The sequence below is a fragment of the Amblyomma maculatum genome, chromosome 11 (assembly GCF_055883805.1).
Source record: "Amblyomma maculatum isolate TAMU_Amacu chromosome 11, ASM5588380v1, whole genome shotgun sequence".
In the NCBI taxonomy this organism is placed as follows: domain Eukaryota; kingdom Metazoa; phylum Arthropoda; class Arachnida; order Ixodida; family Ixodidae; genus Amblyomma; species Amblyomma maculatum.
In genome coordinates this window covers 27,885,847-27,907,602 of record NC_139354.1, presented here as the reverse complement: position 1 = coordinate 27,907,602, position 21,756 = coordinate 27,885,847, and the positions used below count along the sequence as shown (strand labels likewise).

Sequence of the window (21,756 nt, the reverse complement as noted above, 5' to 3'; positions counted from 1 at the left end):
GTAGTTAGACTAACTTTTTGTTGGCCTAGTTGGTGCATGTTATAAAATAAAGAAGCATGCAACACTGACTCTGCAATCGCTGCACATCCTGCACATAGTTGACGTTGCAATGCTGTAGTGCACCGTCGACACCATGATCGCTGCTGTACGCAGAGGGAGCACCTTTTTTGAAACCAACGGTGGCGTGCTGAGGGCACCATGATGCCCCACTGAAATGAATGTGAAGTGCAGCACGGCGGGAACCAGTTTATATAGTGCGGGCGAATCAAGTGGACCTACAGTTTGTACGTACAAAGCCTGTAAACGGTGTTATTCCTCCCCTGGCACAGACATGCTCTCCCAAACCATCTTTCCCCTCCCCTGGCTCCTAGTTTAGTTGGCACACACAAGCCTCTCTAAAACCTTACGCAACCAAATCCTCAAGAGTTGGACTGCAAAGGACATCCACCTCCAGGTCGAGGCGTCATTCTGCGTCCCTTACCAGAGCGGTAGGCCAAGATCACAATGGGTGCAAGCGCAGTCAGGGCGTTGCTTGCCATAAGCCTCCTGGAAAGATCTTCCGTAGGCTCAGACAGCTCCAGTAGCTGCAGTGTCCACCTCACCACGACTGGGCGCTCCCACAAGTCCGGCTACAGAGAAGAAGAAAGGGGAATGGACTACATAACTGCTCAGGCAACCCATGCACTTTTGCAGGCTTCCAGGCATGTAATAGTTATGACCTGCCTAACCAACAAACACATCACTGTGGCGAAGAAGTTGCACCTTGCCCTCAAAGTGTTCCATTAACATTTGCTCACTACAGTTAATTTCTATGTAAAAAATAATACTGTGCAATACTTTGCCTACATCACTTCTGCATCTATATAGTAGGCTCCCTTTAAGACAAAGTTAAAGGAACCAGGAAACCTGGTCTTATCAAAAGTCCACCTCAAAAGAAGTGCCCCTAAACAAGGCTAAAAAAGACAAGTGATGAAACTAGCCCACACCTCAACACTTGTAAGACATGTGAACATACTAAGTTTGTCCCAATATTTGTTAGTACATGAAAAAAAATAAAATAGCTCTCCCTAGAAAAATGTGCACTGGTCTAGTTTCCTTTTTCTTTTTGTGTGTGTGTATGAGATGCCTTTGTGTGGGGACTGAGCAAATGCTCTAACATTAGGAACCAATGCTTTCAAAAAAAGTTGTGTCTTACACTCTGAGAGCTGACCAGTTGTTCAGCAAAGCTGCAGAGAAGCTCCAGGAGAGATCGCTTCGTTTGTTCACTGCAAGGGAAAAAAAAAAAAAAGAAACCAGCTTCATTGATGGCAAGAGACCAATCTTCTCCCTCCTAAAAAAAACAAAGGCCAACAAAATATCTAAAAAAAATTAATCCGAAAACAACCACTCCCCCATGTTTGAAGAGAGAATCGGAAAGCCATCACTCCAGAGAAAAGTTTGAAATGGAAAGTGAACATCTACTAAATATTTCTGCGTATACATACTGGCTGCTTCACTGAAAGTGACACAAAATGTTTAATCACAGGCTTTTTGAAATACGAGGATAGCTTCTGCGGCAGCAATTGGCAGATATCAGGAAACAGGCGAATTACACTATTTAGTATGCAGGTTGTGTAACATGTGATAACTAGGTTTTAACTATTACAGTTAGGTGCTTATTTCTAGTTACAGGTTTGTAGGTGGCCATTAGAACTAGCCACATCACATCAGTTTTTTAGAAATTTGAAAATGCTATCGCACATGCTGTAGCGGAACTAACTTTGGTTATCTTGTGCCGAAAGCGCGCGATTTTCGAAAACTAGTGCTGCCAGCTAAACTAGCACTAAACTAAACTACCTCAACTATAAACCTTTTAAACTATTCCAGCTAAGCCAGCACTGCTAGTGTTGATTGACAGCACTGCCCCAGTACTGTCAATCTATGGCGCAAGTGAGCATAGATTCCATTCTCTCCAATGTGGGCTGCAGCAGCAAGTAGCGGCGCACACCGCAGTGCAGCCGTAAAATTTTATGAGCTAATATGGCTATTGATTATAGACAGCGACAAACCTCTAATTGCAACTAGATGCCTAAAAGTAATTATCAAAGAATAGTTAACCACCCTAATCAACATTATCTGCCTGTTCTAGCGAGAGCTACATTGGCCACAGTCTCGCCATTTCGCCATGCCTGTCTGTGAGAAGAAAATGAAGTAAAAAGAAGATGAAAAAGAAAAAAAAAAGAAAAAGGAGAAGAAAGAAGAAGACAGATAACTCGGTAGTTGGTAGAGGCGAACGACAACAGTGAGCTGCTAGGACAGAAAGTTCATTTGAACATTGTGACGGCGCTGTGCCCCGGAGTTCAACGTAGAGACAATGTCATACCCCTAGAAGTCTTCTACACTCGAATGAGAATGGTCAACGACGAGAGGCAAGGGGTGCTCATACGTGAAGCGATTCCCCTATGGCATAAATAAAGCTGGAACCACAGAGTAAACTACTATGTGCAAAAGCCATATTTTTACTTTCAGGCCAAAACTAAGCGTAGCCATGCAGATTGCTCTCTCGTAACTGCAGGTTTAACCACAAACTACCACGGCTAAGTTTTTTTATGTTCACCACCACTGGTATGATAGTGTCGCAGGAGCGATCTTGATACCTGAAAAAGCCTATTTAAAATTCTGGTTTGACTTCGCTAGATCCCTGGGTATAAAAAAGGCAATTCTGAATGTAAGTCCACCCCTCCAACTTGCACACAGTGTAATTGCTGCTCAATGCAATGATAAATATGTGGCAATGCATTCACAACGACGTCGATCAACTGGAGGTAGCGCAATGAAATGTCACTCAATACTTTATTCAGGTGGAGATTTTCATGCCCTAGAGCGAATGCCTTGGTTTATCTAATATAGCATTGAGGAGTGCTTCTGGGTGCAGCCTTTGTACAGCTGCACTGGTTCAGTACTTTACAACAGACTCATGCTCATTTTTCCACCACGCAGCGAGTACGTGTGAGTCGGTCATCACTCGAGGGTGTGAGAGGACTACGTGAGAGATAAGGAAGAAATCATTGCCTGGCGTGAAAAACTGTTTTGGCTAGTGTGCATTAGAACATTGAATGTGTACTCTGGAGAGTGTAAAATTAGTAACGCCGACATTGCAGATTTGCACAAAGGATGAATGACGCAACTAGAGGAGCAATAAGCAGTACTCATTGGCAGTCATGCAGCTTTTTTTTTTTTTGTGAAATAGTAAAATCTCATTACAAGAGACGTGGTTACAAGAGACACTCAGTTATAAGAGACACTTTAAAATGGTTTGATTGGTTTTCCTATGTTTGCCATGTTAACAACATTGCATACAAGAGGTGTGGTTGCAACAGACACCCTGTTACTAAGGGCAACTTTTGCAGGTCCCTAGAGAAAATTCTTCACTATTTAGAAGAGACACAACCCAGATACGCTTGTGCAATGCAGCTGACTCACACAGGAAACTATCCCATGCTTTCATTACCTGTGCACTCGGTGATTGTTGCTAACAGTACCTTACTTATGCGCGCCTACATCACCTCCTTAGAAACTTACCGAGTGCCAGTGCCTAATACAGTCAGATCTCGATATAACGAATCCCGCGGGACCGCGAAAAATCATTCGTTATTTTGAAATATCGTTGTAATAAAAAATCTGTGATTTTAAGCCAGTGGTCAAACCTAGGTATGAAAATGATGTACCTTGGCAGTAGGCACGTGTGTAGACAAGCAAAACCTCAAGTGAAAAGGTTGCACTAACTCCAAAGCTGATTTATTTGAAGAAATCCATTATTTTCTTCTGCCGCGTGCAGCAAACACGACCGCGCACTACATTACACCACTACAGCACATACACCTTCCACTTTCCGGAATACCTCATCGCGTGCGTGATTGCACCGAGCGATGAAAGTACGGACTTTGTCAATGTGAAAAAAAAAAAAAAAAAAAAAAACATCGGAGTTTTTTATGATCCCATCTTCAATGCTCCCTTGAAAATCTTGTCTCGGTCTTTCATAATTATCGAGGCAGTCGATGGGGCAATGCTAGCTGTCTGTAGAGGCCGAATCGCTTTTTCCCTGCATCGATTTCTTGCAGTGAAAGCAGCTGCGTTCATATCTTCTTGGCACTTCGCTGGCTAATATCATCGCAAATCTTGCACAAACTTCGCAATAAAATAATCAGCGGCAAAAAAAAAAAAATACCGTCCCGCACGCGCGAATGCACGAACGACCGAGTCGCTTACGGCACACAACACAGGAAGAAAAAAAACGCAGGCAGCTAGGCCTGCTGGCTACTGCGTAATAAACCATAGCTTCATGGTGGCGCTAGGAGCTGGTCCTAGATGTCCTGATGATGATGATAGCTACAGCCCACGGACCATACACACAGAAACGGCGGTTTCTGTTTCGTTTCACGCGAGAGTTGCAAGCTGCGGTGCTGTTAATTTTAGCCAAATTCGTAATACTGATGTTCCAAAATTATAGAACAAGAAATAAAATACGTTCGTTATTCTGAAATATACGCTATTTTGAAATTCGTAATTCTGAAATAGTTTTACATTGAAAACATGGTAAATCTGCCGGGGATTCTTAAAAAATTCGTTAATTTGAAAAGTTCGTTAATGTGGTGTTCATAGTAACGAGATTTCACTGTACGAACTGTGCTGCTATGGTGTGCAGACTTCCTGTCCTCAAGCTGTTGCTGTACTGCTGGCTCCGAGAAACTTGCGCAATGACATATTCCACCTCTTCTACCTAGCACGAACATAACTCTCCACATAATTCTGACATTAACATCTCAGTACGACACAAAAGCTACGTACTCGCGCAATACAGTAAACGGCATGGTACAAAGTAGCAATCTTTCAGACTCGTTTGCGTGGAAGCAGCAAGGTGGCATTGATTTCGTGGAAAGTGCCATGACTTACACCCATCTCAACTCATTACCAAATAAAGCAGAACAAAACTCCAACGGCCCTGTAACATTTGACCTTGCGCCACCTATGGCAATCACATAGGAAGTTGACCACCAATATGAGCAAGCCGAGTTAACAGTGGAGAATTCGTATTTTTATAAGCAGAAGGCAACTGCAAGCAAATTAAGTCCTTTTTTTTTTCATACCATGTGGAGCTCCGTATGTCCAGGAACGGGCACTACCATAGGGTGTGAGCTAGCCACTGATTAGCCAAAACCACCTTAAAAACTTCAAAAATGTTGGTCAGCGCTGTGTATAGGCCAAAGACCAATGAATTTTGAATGCTTAACTTACATGTGGCAATAGAGCATAATCCACTTATAACGATCAAGTTCTTTCCTATTTTCCCATTGCCCTCATGTTTTAAAAATAAACCATACATAATGATATGATTATTGGCGACATACCGGGTACAACGATACCTTCCTGGCCTCTCGGAAGATTTTTAACAAGAAAACTTGTCAAATGTTTCAGAAAAAAAACAGTCACTGTGAAGAGAATGATGCGAGAAATGTGTATAAGCATCGCAAATGAACTGGCGTGAAGAAATCCATGAGGAAGTGTCGCATGCCTTAGGAAGAGTGTTATCATCCAATGAGGGGAAACATTTTTTTTGGCTACCGCTACACAAAGGGTGCAGACATATCACCATCATCCTGTTGTGTGTTGAAAGATGGAGTCAACCAAGTAAAAGGCGATATCTCTCGGGGTGAAACAGCAGATTCATTGTCAAGGAAAAATACGGACTTTCGTAGTCAGTGATCTATTTTGACGGCCATCGAGGCTGAAGATGTTCTACAGTCCATCCAGCCGCCGACCAATTTTGTGCACGCAAAGGACTGCCGCCAGCGTACATGCAACTAAAAGCGATGCACACCGCGACTGTACTCTTTGGCTGCCACTCATGCAAGTGTGAATTTCCAACAGCATGCTATTACTTACGTCTATTTATGTATCCTGTAATATTAAAGTGCGTGGTGTTCTTTACGTTGTGAGACCCGGTTCACTCATCAGTGGTAAGTAGGCTTACCTACACGCATGAAAGAAATGTTTGTTTTTGCTAGTTCACTTATAATGATAATCGGTTATAACGATCGGATTTTCCCGTTTTACTCAATATTGTTATAAGGGGACTGCACTGTATATGATATTTAACAAATAAGTGCAAAAGGCAATGATTTCAGAATGAAAACGCACAAGTTAGGAATCTAAAAACAAGTTAGCTTGCAAGCAATTGTACAGCCAACAAAAACAAACATATATTTTTCATCTGTTTAATGTGTGGCAGTATAAAAACCTGTGGAAGCTCTATAAAAAAAAAATGTAAGGTTCAGAAATCCAATTTCGCAAGGTCACTCACTTTTTTATCCTCTCATACCAGTCAAGGAGGTAGGACAGTGCCTGCAAAAGATGCCAGGTCACATCGGCAACAGACAAAAGGTAAAAAAAAAAATCCAAAACAAAGACACAAACTTGCCTCTCCAAGCGTTGCCGGTCCGTGCCAGTCAAGCTTCTCCAATTGGGAACCACTACAGGATGCTAGTAGTGAACACGCCTGCAAACAGGGCCCAATACGGCATGAGGCACCACGATTCCTCAATGAACAAAGCGTGACATAATTACCCAAGCAACCATCTATCTACTGGATATCCGTCAGATGTCCGAGCTGGCTGCCATAGCAACTATGATGTCAGCCCTTGTCAAGCCACCGAACGAGCAAATGGAACAATGATGGCATGCACGAAAACATCCATGTGGTAGGGTGCCTCCTCTATACTGCTTCTGCTATGTCAATTGCTCCTATGGCATCACTAATGAACCTTCACGCGGTGTCAGATTTCCTACTCTCTTTCGTATCAAGATAGTGATGCAGCATCACTGCATAAACAGAATAGACGAGCATTTGACTCCCTTCACTCACCTCCGAGAAGCACGCCATGTACTCCTGATGCCCGCCAGGTCCATCACAGACGCTGTGGACAACACGGTTCAGAACCTGCTCCACCATCTCTCTGGGGTCAGCGTCCGCACTCTGATGAGAGCAAACAGTGCACAAGTGCACCACTGACGTGCGCTTCACAAACTGCAGAGTCATCCAGCGAGCTTCGAGCGAAGCCGACGACAGTGACCTGAGCACAAAGCCAAAGTATCCCCCAGGGCCGGGAAAGAGGTCCGGGCGACGCATGCCCAGCTCGAGGAGGAAGTCCTGGTGCGTCGTGACAAAGAACTCTCGCCCAGGCTCCCTCTTTTTCCCAGCCTTGTTGTCTTCGCTGAATGCGGCATCCGGCAGAGTGGCCACAATGAGCTTCAGGGGCAGCGTCTCGCCTGGAATAACAATAAGGCGAAAACGCTGCCTCTCATTTCAACCTAGCAGCCAGTCTGCTGCTCTGTGAGGCTACCAAGAGGTCAGTGCTAAGTGTTACATGTCCTGTTAAAGTTGACCACTGCCACAGCCAGGTCAATGTGTATCATAAGGCACGTTCGACTTTCATTCCCGTGCAGTCCCAGACTACTCATTGCTGACACAAGTCTGGCGTTCCATTTCTCTCGGGCAGCCCAGAAACTACTCCCACCAGGACAGCTCTAGGGAAAGTTACGCTGTCTCGGTGGCCATATTGAGTTAGACTGTGCGCATTCCAAGTACTTTTAGAGTTCTTCCACATGATATTGTGTATTAAATCGTGACACGAGCTCCGTAGCTGGTCTCTAAACAGCTGTAAGATGTTTGAATCTTGAACCTTAGTTTTTTTTTCCCCTTGGAATTCACTCCTCATGTCCAGAGCCCCAAAGCATAGATTGTTTGCGCACGCTATCCAGAAGTTCTCCACTTGTTTCACAACCGTTTCAGCACTAAGGCCTCAAAGCGTCACAAGCGAACCGTTGCGTGCTGGAGCAACTAAAGCTAGTTGTAAATGCTTTTGCCTGCTTTCGAGTGCAATAAGTTAGGCCTATCAAATAAATTTGCGTGCAGCAATGGCAAGCAAAACCCTGCTAAAATCAGTTCACAGGCATGCCGCGCTCCATTCACAAAAAGCATCAGTTGATTCACGCCTCTGTTATCTAAATTTAGTATTACGTGCACGTCAGGAGGTAAACGTGTGTGCAGTGACGATGGTTCACATTGTCTGGCAAGAGCTTTTAAAGGGACAGAACACTGGAATTTAGGTCTCGAATTTTTTTCGGCGAAGTGGAAAGACTGATGTCTAAAATGTTTGATTCCATAGTGGTTTTGGTAGAAATGCTGCAGAAACTTTTTACCGAGACTTTTTCAGTCAGTGCCTGTGCCCGTTTCTATGTAGTCCGATGCTGGAAGCCATGAGCAGCGACTGCGATGACAACTAGTAGTCCACAAAAGAGGCGTACCGAAAGCAAATATAAATTTCACTTGCCAGACAGCAATTAGACGTTCTTTCCGTAGAGTAGTGTCTTTTTCAGTTTCCGCACTCAAAGCTTTTACACCACAATAACGTAGGCCTCGTAGACTAACGTTTTAGTGGGCACTATCATCGCTTCATTCACAAAATTCCAAACACTGTAGCACCATCTAGTGGCAACAGCTGAAAGCATGCCTTTCGCGGTGCAAAAGGAAGGGTGGTTTTTGTTTAAGGACACAATGTAGAGAGTGCAAAATATAATAAATTATGACGAGCACTCTTTGAAGAATAAAGAACAATGCGCAGTTACGAAAATCAGCGATATTTTGCTGACATATAGTCATGTCAGGTACTACAGTGAAAGTAATAGGGTTGCTTTGCTAAACAGCACCTCAGTTGTTTTTATGCAGTTTTCAATGGCAAATTAAAATTGCAAAGCCTTTTTCGTATGATATTGTAGTGCTCGATTTGCACTATACGAAGCAAGACCTTTTCATCTCCCCCATAATTTCTTAACACATTTTGGCCAGTGTTCCTTCCCTTTAGGGTCACGTGACATTAATGTTACTTCCCGTTGCAGCAGAAGCTGAGACCTGTCAGCAAGTAGTCCTGAACTGGAAAATAGAGTATACCCATACAAAACACCTCCCTCTCTCCCACCACACTCCACTTCAACTTGAACAGCTGAACTTAGAAAAACAAACTACCTAATTGGCTTGGGTCTGAGAGGCAGTGGAACCACGACAGAACGACATCCAGGTAGGCCGCCCTGGACACGAGGCACTTGTTGTCCCTGGAGCAGAAATTAACACGTTCATGCACACGTTCCTTAACATGTTCATTAACTCGGTTTCTCGGTTCACCGTGAACAAGGAATTATTCCCTCAATGTTCTCAAATGCACTGGAGCTTTACTTATGCAACTCAGTGTGGGCGTTGTACTGATGAGAGCAATAAGAGCATTGTCGGGTTATAATAACGCACCTGACAAAAAGTCAAAGGTTCAAATTTGTTAAACAAGGTACGCAAACCCTGGAACAAAGGCCCCGCCCTATATTCCTGCGTCTTAGTCCTCGAGTCGGAGTTCAAGGTAAAGAAAAAAAATGTTTGCATTAGTCAAAAGCAGAGCTCTGCGATACTACATTTTTGAGTGCGAAGTGAATTTGAAGATCAATTTCGAAATACTGCAAAATTAAATTATAGATGAAAAATCCAGCAAACCATGGCCAGAATTGTGCAAAGAAATATAAGCAATAAAAATAGGTTGCAAATAAAATATTTTTAAATAATTTCAAAAATTAGTACAAATACCCGAAAATTACTTTGTTTTCCTGCATAATAAGCTCAATTTGTCACAGTCTAGTCATGAGGCCGCGTAGCAAATAATACAGAAAGAATCCTCCTTGGTAAAATAAAACGGTGGCTGGACATCAGGCGATACCAAAATTCTGTTCTGTACGACTTCTTAGTTTGCAAGAAGGATATCTTCAAATCTAGAGCAAGTAACGGAATAATATTGTGCGTGCTCTAATTTAAATGGCCCATTAACTGCTTTTTCTTACACTGAACTTGGAAAAGCTGTAAAGTTACTTATTGCCTTGATCAAAAATACTTCCTACATTGCATTCCTTACACTATATACTCACTGGCCGCATGTTAATAATAGTTTTCTATTAAGAATTTTTTATATTTCTATAAGGAGTGAAAATGTCATTAAATTTGAAAGCTAACTGACATATAAGAAAAGTAATTGCATATTTGAAATAGGCACAAAAATTGATTAAGACTGTGCATTTTCATTGTGTTTCACTTAAAGATAAATAAAAATATTCCAAGAAACCTGTTCCTTCTTAACCGGGTCGAATTAATGACCACTTAGTCGTAAGTCTCGCACGTCATGTAGAACAGAGAACAAGCAACTGCCCCTTCGGCACCACCGGCTACTGTGCCAGTCATGGCACTGGTTTGGCTTTGCTCAATCGTCCATGGTTTTATCTTCTCTCATCTTCAAAAGCGTGTTGCCCCATAACTATGCCGCCCCATTGCAGGAACATTTCCCTAGCCAAGTGCTGGGCGCCAGGCCTCCTCCCAGGCGCGGCAGCGTGTAGATCAAACGATCCGACGCGGAACCGATTAGCATTCAAATTCCATAGAGTTTGGCAGGAACAAGTAGGGCAGTTCTAATTACCCAAAAACCCAAATTATCATCTTCCAAATTTACAAGCTTTCACTGTAGTTTGATTGGTAAAAGTGGCACGCAAATTTAATTAAACAGCAGTGCTATATTGAAAACTATTATTAATTCAGAAATTCGCGCAATCTTAGTTAATTTAGACATTTTGTTCAGTCCTGAGAAGGACTTTCATGCATTTCCTTTCCTACAACTGTGAACGAGCCAAGGACGCATTCACGACTAGCAATCAATATTAAAATACCTGCTGGTCGAGCCAGTTCCAATCTATGAAATGGTGGTAGTTTCGACACTCAATAGCCCACAACACACTCAAAGGAAGAAGGCAAAGGGATGGGGGGGGGGGGGGGGGGGGGGGGGGGAGGAGGCAATAACTTACTTGCTTGCCAGCCAGACTTTCTCTTCCAACTTGGCAGTGAAGGACCGAAGGAATGAAGGCTCTATGCCTGACTGTCGCGCATAGCCGATCACCTGTAACACCTGCACACAAGGTACACAACACAATATGGCTTTAACAGCCATTCACACTCCTGGAATGAGTCAGGAACAATTTGTGCACGCCAGAACTTTTTTAAACTGCTATGGTCACCCACCGTGCCTGGCTAACCTTCAAACATACAAATTATACCTCGCATACTTGAAGCTACTGATAGCAAACAACGATTTGGCTTCATTTATGGGTTTAATGTCCCAAAATGACTCGGGTCGTAACCCATCATCACAGTTGAGGGCTGTGCAAATTTCAACCACACAGGTATCTTCAATTATGCACTAAACACGGTGAAAGCACATTTATTCCAAGGTTTAGGATTCCCCACATGGTTTCCTGTGCCATAGCTCATGTTCACTCACGCTACGATCAGTCTTGACCGTCACATCGTCAACACAGTTCCCATCACAGACTCCCTCTCTTCACCACTGTCTAACTCACAACACGCCATTAAACACACCCCCCCCCCCCCCCCCCCCCGCTCTAAAATCTTGTCTACCTCTTGTCTTCGAGTCCCACTATGCCCCCTAGCAGTATCACCTGTACCTAGCCTTCAAAATATGTTCACGTTTCATTTCGGTCCCACAGTACACCCACATCAGAACTCTTGGCAACCAACTTGTCCAATGCAATGCACCAAGATCGACAATGCTCTAACACAGATTGGAAAACAGAAAGCAGTAGACTGACCAATGCTAACAAAAGGCTTCAATATTAGACATATACAATTAAACATCCATGTAGTGAATTCCTCAATATCACGATGCTTTTCAGTTCCCCAATACCACCCTCATGGAAGTGCTTGTCTGAAAACTCTTACATAACGAACATGCTGTGGTGGCTGACCTTGATATAACAAACAACGAACTTGCCACACCAACCCTCTTCTAGCTATAGTGCTGAGTTCTTGAAAATACGGCATAGATGCGCAAATTTTATGACAAAAACACGAACTGACACGAGAGGAACGTCTATGAACGCAACGAGCCATTACAGTTGACAAATCGCACCGTTTTTTAGCACCGACGGCACATCTACCGTATAAACCGTATTATAGGTTGAGTAGGAATATAGGTCGATCCCATTACAGCAAAGTGAAAAAAAAAAAAAAAACAAATAAAAATAAAACGAAAAAAAAAAAATGGAGCTTATATATTTACAACATCGGCTGTGTCCTTGCATCACCGGAGCTACAATCTCACTCCAAACTTTCAGCAGCATCGTCGGAAAACGATTCTTGCTACTCGCCACCTCCCAGAGTAAGTCATCTAGTTCCATCAAGCGTGCTGCTCACGCAGCATTTCTTGAAAGGCTTTTGCCAGAACATTTTTTTTTTAAAGGTTGCATGCGAACAGCTGATCTTGCCCACGGCATCGCACGCTCTTTTCTGAAATGCCGAACTGTCGCTGAAAGAGCAGCCATGTTGTCGTTCGCTTCGGCGAACACCCCTTTTTCTGGAAAGCCCATGTAAACTGCCTCCACATGCCGTTTTTCATTGCTAAAGAAGCATTTTATACTCTCATGGGTCGAACGAAAGAGCGCACGCGAAAATAGATGTGCTTGAGACATTAAAAAAAAATGCCAGCAACTGTAAGATGTCGATACGGTTTCGTCTTTCCGTTCACGAGCAGGCACACCACTTGTTGCCAGACCTCTTGCATGAGCAGAGGGAAGATATTGGAGAGAGTATAAATCGCAGATGTGCGTGGTAATGCATGAAAGGTATAACGGGGATAAGCGGTGCTACGCACCTACTTCGTATTTGATCAACTATTCCAATTGGCCATTCTTTTTTTTTTTCACACATGTAGTGCGAGGAGAGTGCACCACAGCTTTCGGCAGCATTGCATAGTATGCATGGAATTGAGGACACTGTCATGCCACAGACCAACCGCACCTGCAGGAGGGTGCCATGGATGGTGTTGTGGCTGATGTGGCAGTCCGAGGAATTTGGAAGCGAAGAAACCAGCTCCAACAGCAGGGAACGCCGTGCAGATGGAGCGACCAGTGGCACCAGTGCACGTGCTGCAAGGGCACGCACCTTCCAAACAGGGCTACGTGCGCATTGTGCCACATGAGGGACAAAGTCCTCCAGCCGGAAGCTGCCTTCCACCACCGAAGGGAACAGCCGCGCCAGCAGGAGCAGCACGGGAAATGCGTTCGATGACAACACCCTGGTGACCAAAGAAAGAACAAGGAAGCATTTAAAAACTGTGATCCTCAAATAGGAATATATATATATATATATATATATATATATTCCGGGTGGCAGTGGTGAACACTCTCAAGGTTCGTATACCAGCAACATTAATACCAAAGAAAGTAGCAGGTGGGACTGCGGCCGATGTAGCTCAGTTGGAAGAGCACCAGACGCGATATTCGGAGGTCGTGGGTTCGGTTCCCACCATCGGCATGTTGTTTTTCCTTCTACTTTGTGTTTAATTATCTTTCCCCTAAACAGATTACATTACTAATTAATGTGATTACCAAAGAAAAATAAATAAAAAAAGACAAAGTACAATCCCCGATGCTTTCCTTGGCCTCGTCGACTGTTGGCTTCTTTTCATGTATTATAACAAGAACCCTCAATTCCCCTTCATTTATTTGCTTATATATATATCCTGGGTTTGTCTTTGTTACTAATTAGTGGTTTCTATTAGGTGCACTATAGCATGCTGCAGTAAAAAAAAGTTTACAAATTTGAAAGGTGCATTTTTTATATGTGTATATATATATATATATATATATATATATATATATATATATATATATATATATATATATAAATTTATATACAGTATAACCTCGTTGATATGTTCCCGATTCATACGATTTTTCCGTTTCATATGCTCAAAATCACGGGCAGAAAGCATCCCCATAGAGTTACACCATTTTTTGCTCTTGGTTAATACGCTTCCGAATAACACGATTTGCCGGTTATGTTCGAAGTTTCGAAAAATTGTGGTCATTCATATAATACAATTTGCGATCAACTGGACACGTGCCGACCAACGCTCGTGACATGAAAAACAGATAAGCGTTGCTCACTCGCTACGGTTGCTTTCCTGCAGTGCCGCGGTGCAAAGGAGTGAAGCATCAAAGAAAGCCAGCAAAACAACATAAGAGGCATCCGAGGTGTGCGGCTTACGATCACAAGGTCACTGTCTAGGTGGAAGCTGGCCCAAAATTGAAATAACACAATCGTTCACACATTTAAATGGCGTGCCAAGAGTCAGTAACGGCGGCATGGCGAGAACACCCTTTTTAACCAAATTGCACTACACTCTATATCTTCCCGATAAGAAAACTTGGCCATCGCAGTCTTGAACTTCAATGCTGCTCTAGGGTAGTACTCTCATCCCTCCCCTCATTTTGCTGGTGACTTTGACCTTCATGAAGTGAGCGGAGCACTTGCTTAAGAGCTTTACAGTATGTAAGAAATGAAAGTCAAAGCTACAGTATGTGTCAAACTCAGTTGCCCTATTGTTAGGTAAAAAATTACTTCCTCGCGCACGGCCCATTACGAGGTTACGAGACTACGAGTTACAAGACTACGAGTTATGAGGTTACGTGTTACGAGACTACGAGTTACGAGGTGCTACAACACCAAGATCAATCCTGCTTAGCCAATTACGATTTACCAATGCAACTTGCCAATACAAAGATGGTGGTTGCAAGTTATTCCCCAAATATTGCTAAAAGTTTTTTTTCCTCGCTGATATAGCTGCCCACACATATTTTCCACAAAATGCGTGTAAGCACATAGCCAATCAAGTATGGTGATAAAGCCTTCAGGCAATGGTTTCTTAGACTCAGTCGGCACAAGCACTCACAAATCGCGAGAGGAAGTGGCCGACTTGGAGAGTTCCTGCAACAGGAAGTGGAAGAGTGGCGGGAAGCGGAGGAAGAAGACGTGGCCCGTCAAACAGTTTTTCCGCTGGGTTTCCTCCCGGCTCCGGTTAACACCAAAGATGCGCGTCATCAACGTGCTGAAGAGCAGAGTCGCAGAATTCCTCACCTGCACATCACAGTAATGACTTGTCACTCGCACAGCGACACAAGTAAAACCCTGCATTTGACAGCCCTACACTATACTGTATGAACATAACTAAGAGTAGGGGAAGGAAAACAAACACAAGAAAAATAACGAGATTAAGTTCAATTTCTAGGGTTAACATCCAATGCAATTCAAGCTATGAGGGATGCCGTAGTAGAGGGCTCCGGAAATTCCGACCACCTGGGGTTTTTTCAAACATACTCGCATCACATAGCATCCGGGCGCCATGCTTTTCGCCGACATCGAAAAGTGACCGCTGCGGCCGAGACTAAACCACCCATATCTTTGGGTTCACAGCAGGCAAGCGTCCTAACCATTAAGCCAGTAGTTAATGATAACAATGAACAGAGAAGTGACAAATAAGGTTACTCACTGCCCACACTTTAGATTCAAATCCAATGATGGCAACCTGGATTCCATCTGCCACGTATGGCATAACTGCGTCCCCAAGCCTTGCTTCCCGAAACAACGCCCGCAGCACATTCATGGCGTGGACCTGAAAATAATGAAATTGGTAAGCAGTTTCAAAGCCCAAGACTTTTGTAGAACATTCCGATTCTTGCAATGTGAAAAAAAAAAAAGAGAAGTTTGCAGACTTTTAGGATGCCACTTGTTTTCTAAAGCGTAAACCAGTACTAACACTTTGGTAGCAGATTTGTATAGCATTCATTAGTTCCAAGAGCACCACCTTTTAGATACCACATTAAGTAATTTAAACTTTAAAAATCTGGGGAACCACAGGTGCTGTTTGGCCTCTCGCGCTGGAGAGGCAGCAATCCTAACTCGATTGGCGTTTGGTGTTCTCTACTTCGTAACGCTATGAATAACTGCAAGTGGCTTCAAAACAGTGCCACCCTCTTGAAAGGGAAGCCTGAGTTATTTTATTTTATAAATTTTTCCCACATCAAACTATTTAACAATTTTTTACCTGCGCTCTGTAGCATGCGAAAAGAAGCAAATGCAGCATTGTACAAGCCTGGCGTGCTTCGTGAGATGTGATTGTGGTAAAGTAAAAGACTTAATTCAGTTAACTCGTTAATTTAGAAACCTGGACAATTCGAACTGCTGGCATGGTTCTGGCCAATGCCCATGCAAGTTTATGGTATCAAACACTCACTAATTCAGAAGCTACTGGTCTCGCACTGGTTAAGGGGAGACGCGGGTCTGAAAACGGTCGAAAATGGTCAAAAAGTCGATTTTGGGAAAAACTCATTTTCGGAAGGTTTATCCTTTCGAGCATCTACAGTAAAATTATTAACGCTGAATTCGGTCGGGAAATGCGATAAAATCGGCTTTCAAAACACCACGGCAGCGACGAAATGGCCCCGAAAAGAGAGACTTTGTTCGAACTTCCCGCGCGCGCCGCCGGCGTTGCAGCCGGCCGATCGCCGCCATCTTGGGCTTGTTTTGAAGCTGGTTTCTTTGTGCGCAATTTGAGCTATCTCAAAATGGCGTCGCTCAAGCCGAGCGGCGGTTCGGGCCGGTTTCCCGAAGGCCGTTTTCGGGTCGCTGATTGGCTCGCACGCGGCGCGCGAAGCGCGCGCGCTGTTCTGCGCCTCCCATTGGCTGGTGTGACCGTCTACGTCATTTTTTTTTCTTTCTCTTGCGTTTGCCGCTGTGGCTGTCGCTTCGTGCGCGTCTGTTTTTGCGCTCGTGTTTCTCTACACGCCGTGTTTCCGCCTTGTGCCGGGAGTTTCTCTTTGCGATCGCGATGCCGGGAGACAGTCGATTGAAACCGAGCACGCAACGAGCTTTTGGAAGCCGGAAGAAACGTCCGTGGAACAAAAAACAGCAGGCAGCGGCCACCAGTGCGTCGCCGGGGCCTGCAGTGCCGGACTCGTTGGATCCGCCGGGTACATCAAGCACGCTGCCCGATGACGACACCGCGGGACCAAGTTGCAGCACGAATCGTATCTCGGATCGTGGTACACTTCGTGTTGATGCTGTGTACTATTCGTCGACCGAGCAGGCGCAGCGTGTTGAGCGATCGGCGCAAGCAAAGTCCGTTCTGTCGGAAAAGTCAGCAACCCAGCGCAAGTTTGACCTTCTTGGCGTCAGTGCGGATTACCAGACAGCTGATGCCGGTACCCAGTTCGTGATTGTGGACTTGAAGGTTTTGAACAATTTTTTCGCGCAAGCGAAGTGCGGAACCTGCGGCGCAGGAAGTCTGCGTTTGAGCAAGGCAACAGATAAGAAGTACGGCCTTGCTGTAAAGCTTCTGCTTGTCTGCGAAAACTGCGATTTCGAACAGAAGCAGTTCTCTTCCCCAACTGTTTGCCCGGTGGAGCTCTCGTCTCCTTGGCTCCGGTCCTCACTTTCACCTCAAAAAAAAAAAAAAAAAAAAAACAAAACAAAAAAACAAAAAAAAAAAAGTCAACCCCTAACTTCTCGAAAGTAACCTCTATAATTTCATCACACTTACACATTAGACATTTTTTTTTTAAATGTTTCCTTGGATGGAATAAGACACTTTTTGTTTTGTTTTGTAGGGAAACTGATAGGGAACATCTGAGTAACATCCGTTGTCGAAGATTCTTCCCAATATTTTCTGCACTCAGTGTCAAAACTTCAAACGAGTTTTTCTCAGCTTCATGTTTTTTGGTGACATGACTAGCCTTACGGAACTTTTCATTGGGTTTTTGTGGTGCAATTTTAATAAATCTTATACCGTTGAATTCAGAAAGGTTTGAACTGTGGAGCTATGCTATTTTTATATTGCTAAGTTGAACATATCAAATTTATTGAACAATAATGTCAGCTAATTATATTTTCGAATTGTGGGGCATCTACATAATTGAATATTTTTATACTGTGATGTACATCAATGATAATATAAATAGCATAGCTCCACATGGCAGGTCTTTGGCTACAACTACATTTTAATCGGAACGAAAAAATATTGAGGGAAACTGTCCTAACGACCCGTAAGAAATTACCAAATTAGGCTTTGGTTATTTCCCAATAACATTAGAACTAATTGAGATAGAGTAAAACTAATTACATTTTTGAAAACAGGAGGAAGAAATACATATACACACCCAATTTCGTTATTATATCTCTAAAAATAAAAATTTTCATTTTAAGACCAGTGTCTCCCCTTAATTGATTCGTATGGAACACCTCGGGCAAACCTGCCCAGAAAGCCAAAAAGGCACTAGACAAAACACGAGCTGAATGCAGCAGTCGTTGGTGCACCCCTGACAAAAGCGTAATGGCATCACGATAAGCGGCTGGTCCAGTCCCCCCCCCCCCTTCCCCCCTATTTATTGCTCTCGCTGCTTTGGTGCTGCTGAGCCCTTTCCTCGTTTTCTGTCCACGTGTTTCTGTAAATGTATGCATTGATCACTTGAATATTTTCAAACTACAGTAGAATGCTGGTGATACAAACTTCCGGATCATATGAACAATATTCCCCGTATGGAGTGCATTGTGTACAATATGCAGAATTTGGGAACGTTCTAAACACTTTCCCACGCCACTATGGCTGATATGAACTCGAGAATGAACCACGACTACAGCCTTGAGCACTACGCACTCTCCTCACACAGCTGACTCCACAATTGCTGGTCGCGCTGCACACACAGGGCAGTTTGCAGTGGCACACGGCCTGCAGATCGCTGACTTAGCAATCACCTGATCACCAGTCGCTCGGTAAGCACCACAAGAGATTCACAAAGGCACATGGCCCAAACATCACCAATGCCGTGATCCGTCTCTCGCACTGTACGTGCCACGAATGGCCAGCTGTGGCCTTGCAGCCGTAAATGAATGTCATCGGACATACACGCATCTTCGTGAATGCCTTTCCCACGCCTCTACATACTCCTTTTTGTTCGTTTTGATGACAAACTCTTGAATGATACAATTTTTTTTCACGACCACACGATATTCGTATCACCGAGGTTCTGCTGCAAATGGAAGTTCAAACTCTGAAGCAGGGCTATAAGCAGATTGTACCTTTGGCTCAATGCACGCTTCCGTGTCCAACATTGCCAGCACAAGCAGTTCTCTGATGGCTCGATGGAATGCGGCCAGGGCTCGTACTTCAGGTTCAGACACCAGGATCGCCTGTGAAATCAGTCAACAAAGTAAAACTAGAGCCCCCATCAGTAACTTCTAGCCCTAAAGCCCTCTAAATCAATGCGTTCACACAGGACTGTCGTTAATGTTTTACTACTAATAGCTTTAAGACATAGAACCACTGCTAAATTGAAATACTATTTTACAATCCATGAAGTAGTCACGTTATGAAAGGCCCAATGACCAATGACGACAAGTTAAATTATATTTTTGAGTTTATGCTCCTGCGGTTGTATATGTTCACCGAGACTATAAGGACCAGAACAATGACAAATTCTTTTGAACCTCACAAAGCTGAACACAAATGTAGTGTCTGGAACACTGTGGCAATTACAGACTGCTACTGGGTTATTTATAGATCCCATTTTATGGATCGTACTACACTACCTATTACAACAGTTCATTAATTTAAACGTTCCTAAACTGTGCAAGTCTACAAGGGTTCATGCCACATCCATTTCTGAAATGACACACGACAAGAAGCTATCGTTTACTTTCATTATGACTACACCACTTTCAGAGCGCACCGGTCACCTACCTGAACTATAAAAGGGATGCCAGCACTTCGGCGTGTGGCGCAGACACCTTTCTCCCGGATGACCGCCATGATGTTGCCGAGCCAAGTGGCAGGAAGGCTTGACAACTCTGGATGTTTGCACCTGGCACACAAACACAACAGGCATAGCGGTGGTGACTGTCACAAACAAAAGCAGTGAAAGCAATAGAATGAATGGGTAAGCAGAGGTGAACAGGCCCAGAAGACTCATCACATGCAATCATCCAATGAGTCAATGTTTGCAACTCAAAGCTAATTCAAAATGACATGAATCTTTATGCCTGCAGAAGTTATTATGCCTTTCTGCAGCAACTCAAAGGAACAGCTAAAGTAAACATTAGCTTGACAACGAAGTTCACAAAAATAAATCTTTTCCAAACCTCTCACCGGCTGAAACAATCGCCATCAATATGTAGGCATTGTCAAGCACAAATAGATGGCACAATGTACTGTCACAGCATGAACCAAGTGTAAGACACAGCATACAACAATTTGCAGATGTCAGATAAAGCTAAGCCGCATCACACATAGAGAAGAATTTCAATGATATGAGCAGACTTGATATGATCTTTTATAATTCACCACATTGAGTGCACTATCTACGCTGCACATTATTTCAGATGTTCAGAACCCTCTTTCACTCTCGTTATATTGAACCCATATAGAATTTATTACACTGAGCTATCGCCAACTATCAGACTATCTTCTTAAAAATTTCATGAAAAACTTAGCAGTGTTGTTCGCATTTATCGAACACCCTTTCAGCTTACACTCGATGTATCGAACTGCGCGTTGTGACCCTGTAAGGAGCCTCTCCTAGTAGCGCTTGGACGATCACATCCCGTGCATGGAGCACAGTTGGCTGGGTGTCTTGGAGCATGCAAGCAGCGCTGATGCTGTAAACCAGCGTGGCGATGACATAGTGCTCTTTGGTGTGGCATGCATTTTTCATCGCGACACTGCTGCCGTGCGGGGAAGTCGGAGTTCAAGGCCCCGGTGATCATGTGGAGAAGCCACCCTAGTAGACTCTTTATTTTTAAATGTATTTTATTGAACCTTATCATGCAAGTGCAGAACAGAGTGCTGATTTCAAATATGCATTTAGATTTTAAATACAGTAAAACCTCATTAATTCAGCCCTCGTTAATTCAGAAAATCAGATAACTGGGACAGCCCATTCGATTACCATACATGCTATTCTTGGAATAAATAGGTAGCGCAAAAGAACGAGGACAGAGGAAGGGACCACAAACACGAACACCCTTCTGATGCACTGAAACCTTCAATGTCCATCATTAGGGTGTACCTCTCTGCTTGTGTACAGATTAGGGGTCCGCTCAAGGGCAGCTGCGAACTTCACACGCCTGCAATCCATTGAAGCAATGTTTCTTCTAGCTTCGGGTGCGCTGCCGTTCGGAGTCTCTTCCACTTATGGGAGAACTGTTGTCCATCGTAGGCCTCCAAAATTTGAGCTTCATTTTTTATATACGAGCTCAGCGTGCTCCTCTTCATGGTAAACTTTGTCATCATGGCCTGTCAAGAAATTCCTTCTTTACAGCCTTTAGTATTTACTTTTTCTGCCAAGTCCTTTGCCACGTGCTTCACTGAGGCCGCGGTGGCCATCGCAGCAGCCGAAGAATGTAGCGCTGTCGGGAGAACGCTGTCTACACACGCGACAACTCACTCTCCACGGCACATACGCAAACACACAAGAAAAAAATGGCGAGACGCAGCCGTGCAACAAAAAACAAGAAAGCATCCCATCGTGAATTGGCTGATGTGTACAGCGATGAGAATGGTACCTTTCGATTTCGGCTGAACACCAGCACCGCTCCCACTATCATCGCCATCATTATCATGTCACCTCTGCTACCCCCATGGCCACCTTATGCACGTGTAAGCTCCGCCGCCTGTCCGTATGAACCGAAGGGTGGCCAAATTTGTCCAAATTAACGAGTTCTGGTGCCATAGAATAGTATATGTATCCAATAAAGCTTGTGACGGGGTAGTTGGTGGCACATTCTTAGAA

At 43.8% G+C, this 21,756-nt stretch overlaps 1 protein-coding gene across 1 annotated transcript in view; it reads right to left on the bottom strand.

Annotated features, from left to right (window-relative positions):
* THADA (Thyroid adenoma-associated protein homolog) overlaps positions 1 to 21,756 on the bottom strand; it is a 72,348-nt gene that overhangs the window by 6,934 nt on the left and 43,658 nt on the right. Inside the window, exons 25-36 of the mRNA XM_084584056.1 lie at positions 19,710 to 19,830; positions 19,049 to 19,159; positions 15,465 to 15,587; positions 14,868 to 15,052; positions 12,932 to 13,208; positions 10,924 to 11,024; positions 9,062 to 9,147; positions 6,902 to 7,305; positions 6,458 to 6,535; positions 6,341 to 6,381; positions 1,196 to 1,265; positions 482 to 629 (exon numbers count right to left, since the gene is read on the bottom strand). Coding sequence (XP_084440182.1) covers positions 482 to 629; positions 1,196 to 1,265; positions 6,341 to 6,381; positions 6,458 to 6,535; positions 6,902 to 7,305; positions 9,062 to 9,147; positions 10,924 to 11,024; positions 12,932 to 13,208; positions 14,868 to 15,052; positions 15,465 to 15,587; positions 19,049 to 19,159; positions 19,710 to 19,830 — 1,745 coding nt within the window. The remainder of the gene's footprint in view (positions 1 to 481; positions 630 to 1,195; positions 1,266 to 6,340; positions 6,382 to 6,457; positions 6,536 to 6,901; positions 7,306 to 9,061; positions 9,148 to 10,923; positions 11,025 to 12,931; positions 13,209 to 14,867; positions 15,053 to 15,464; positions 15,588 to 19,048; positions 19,160 to 19,709; positions 19,831 to 21,756) is intronic.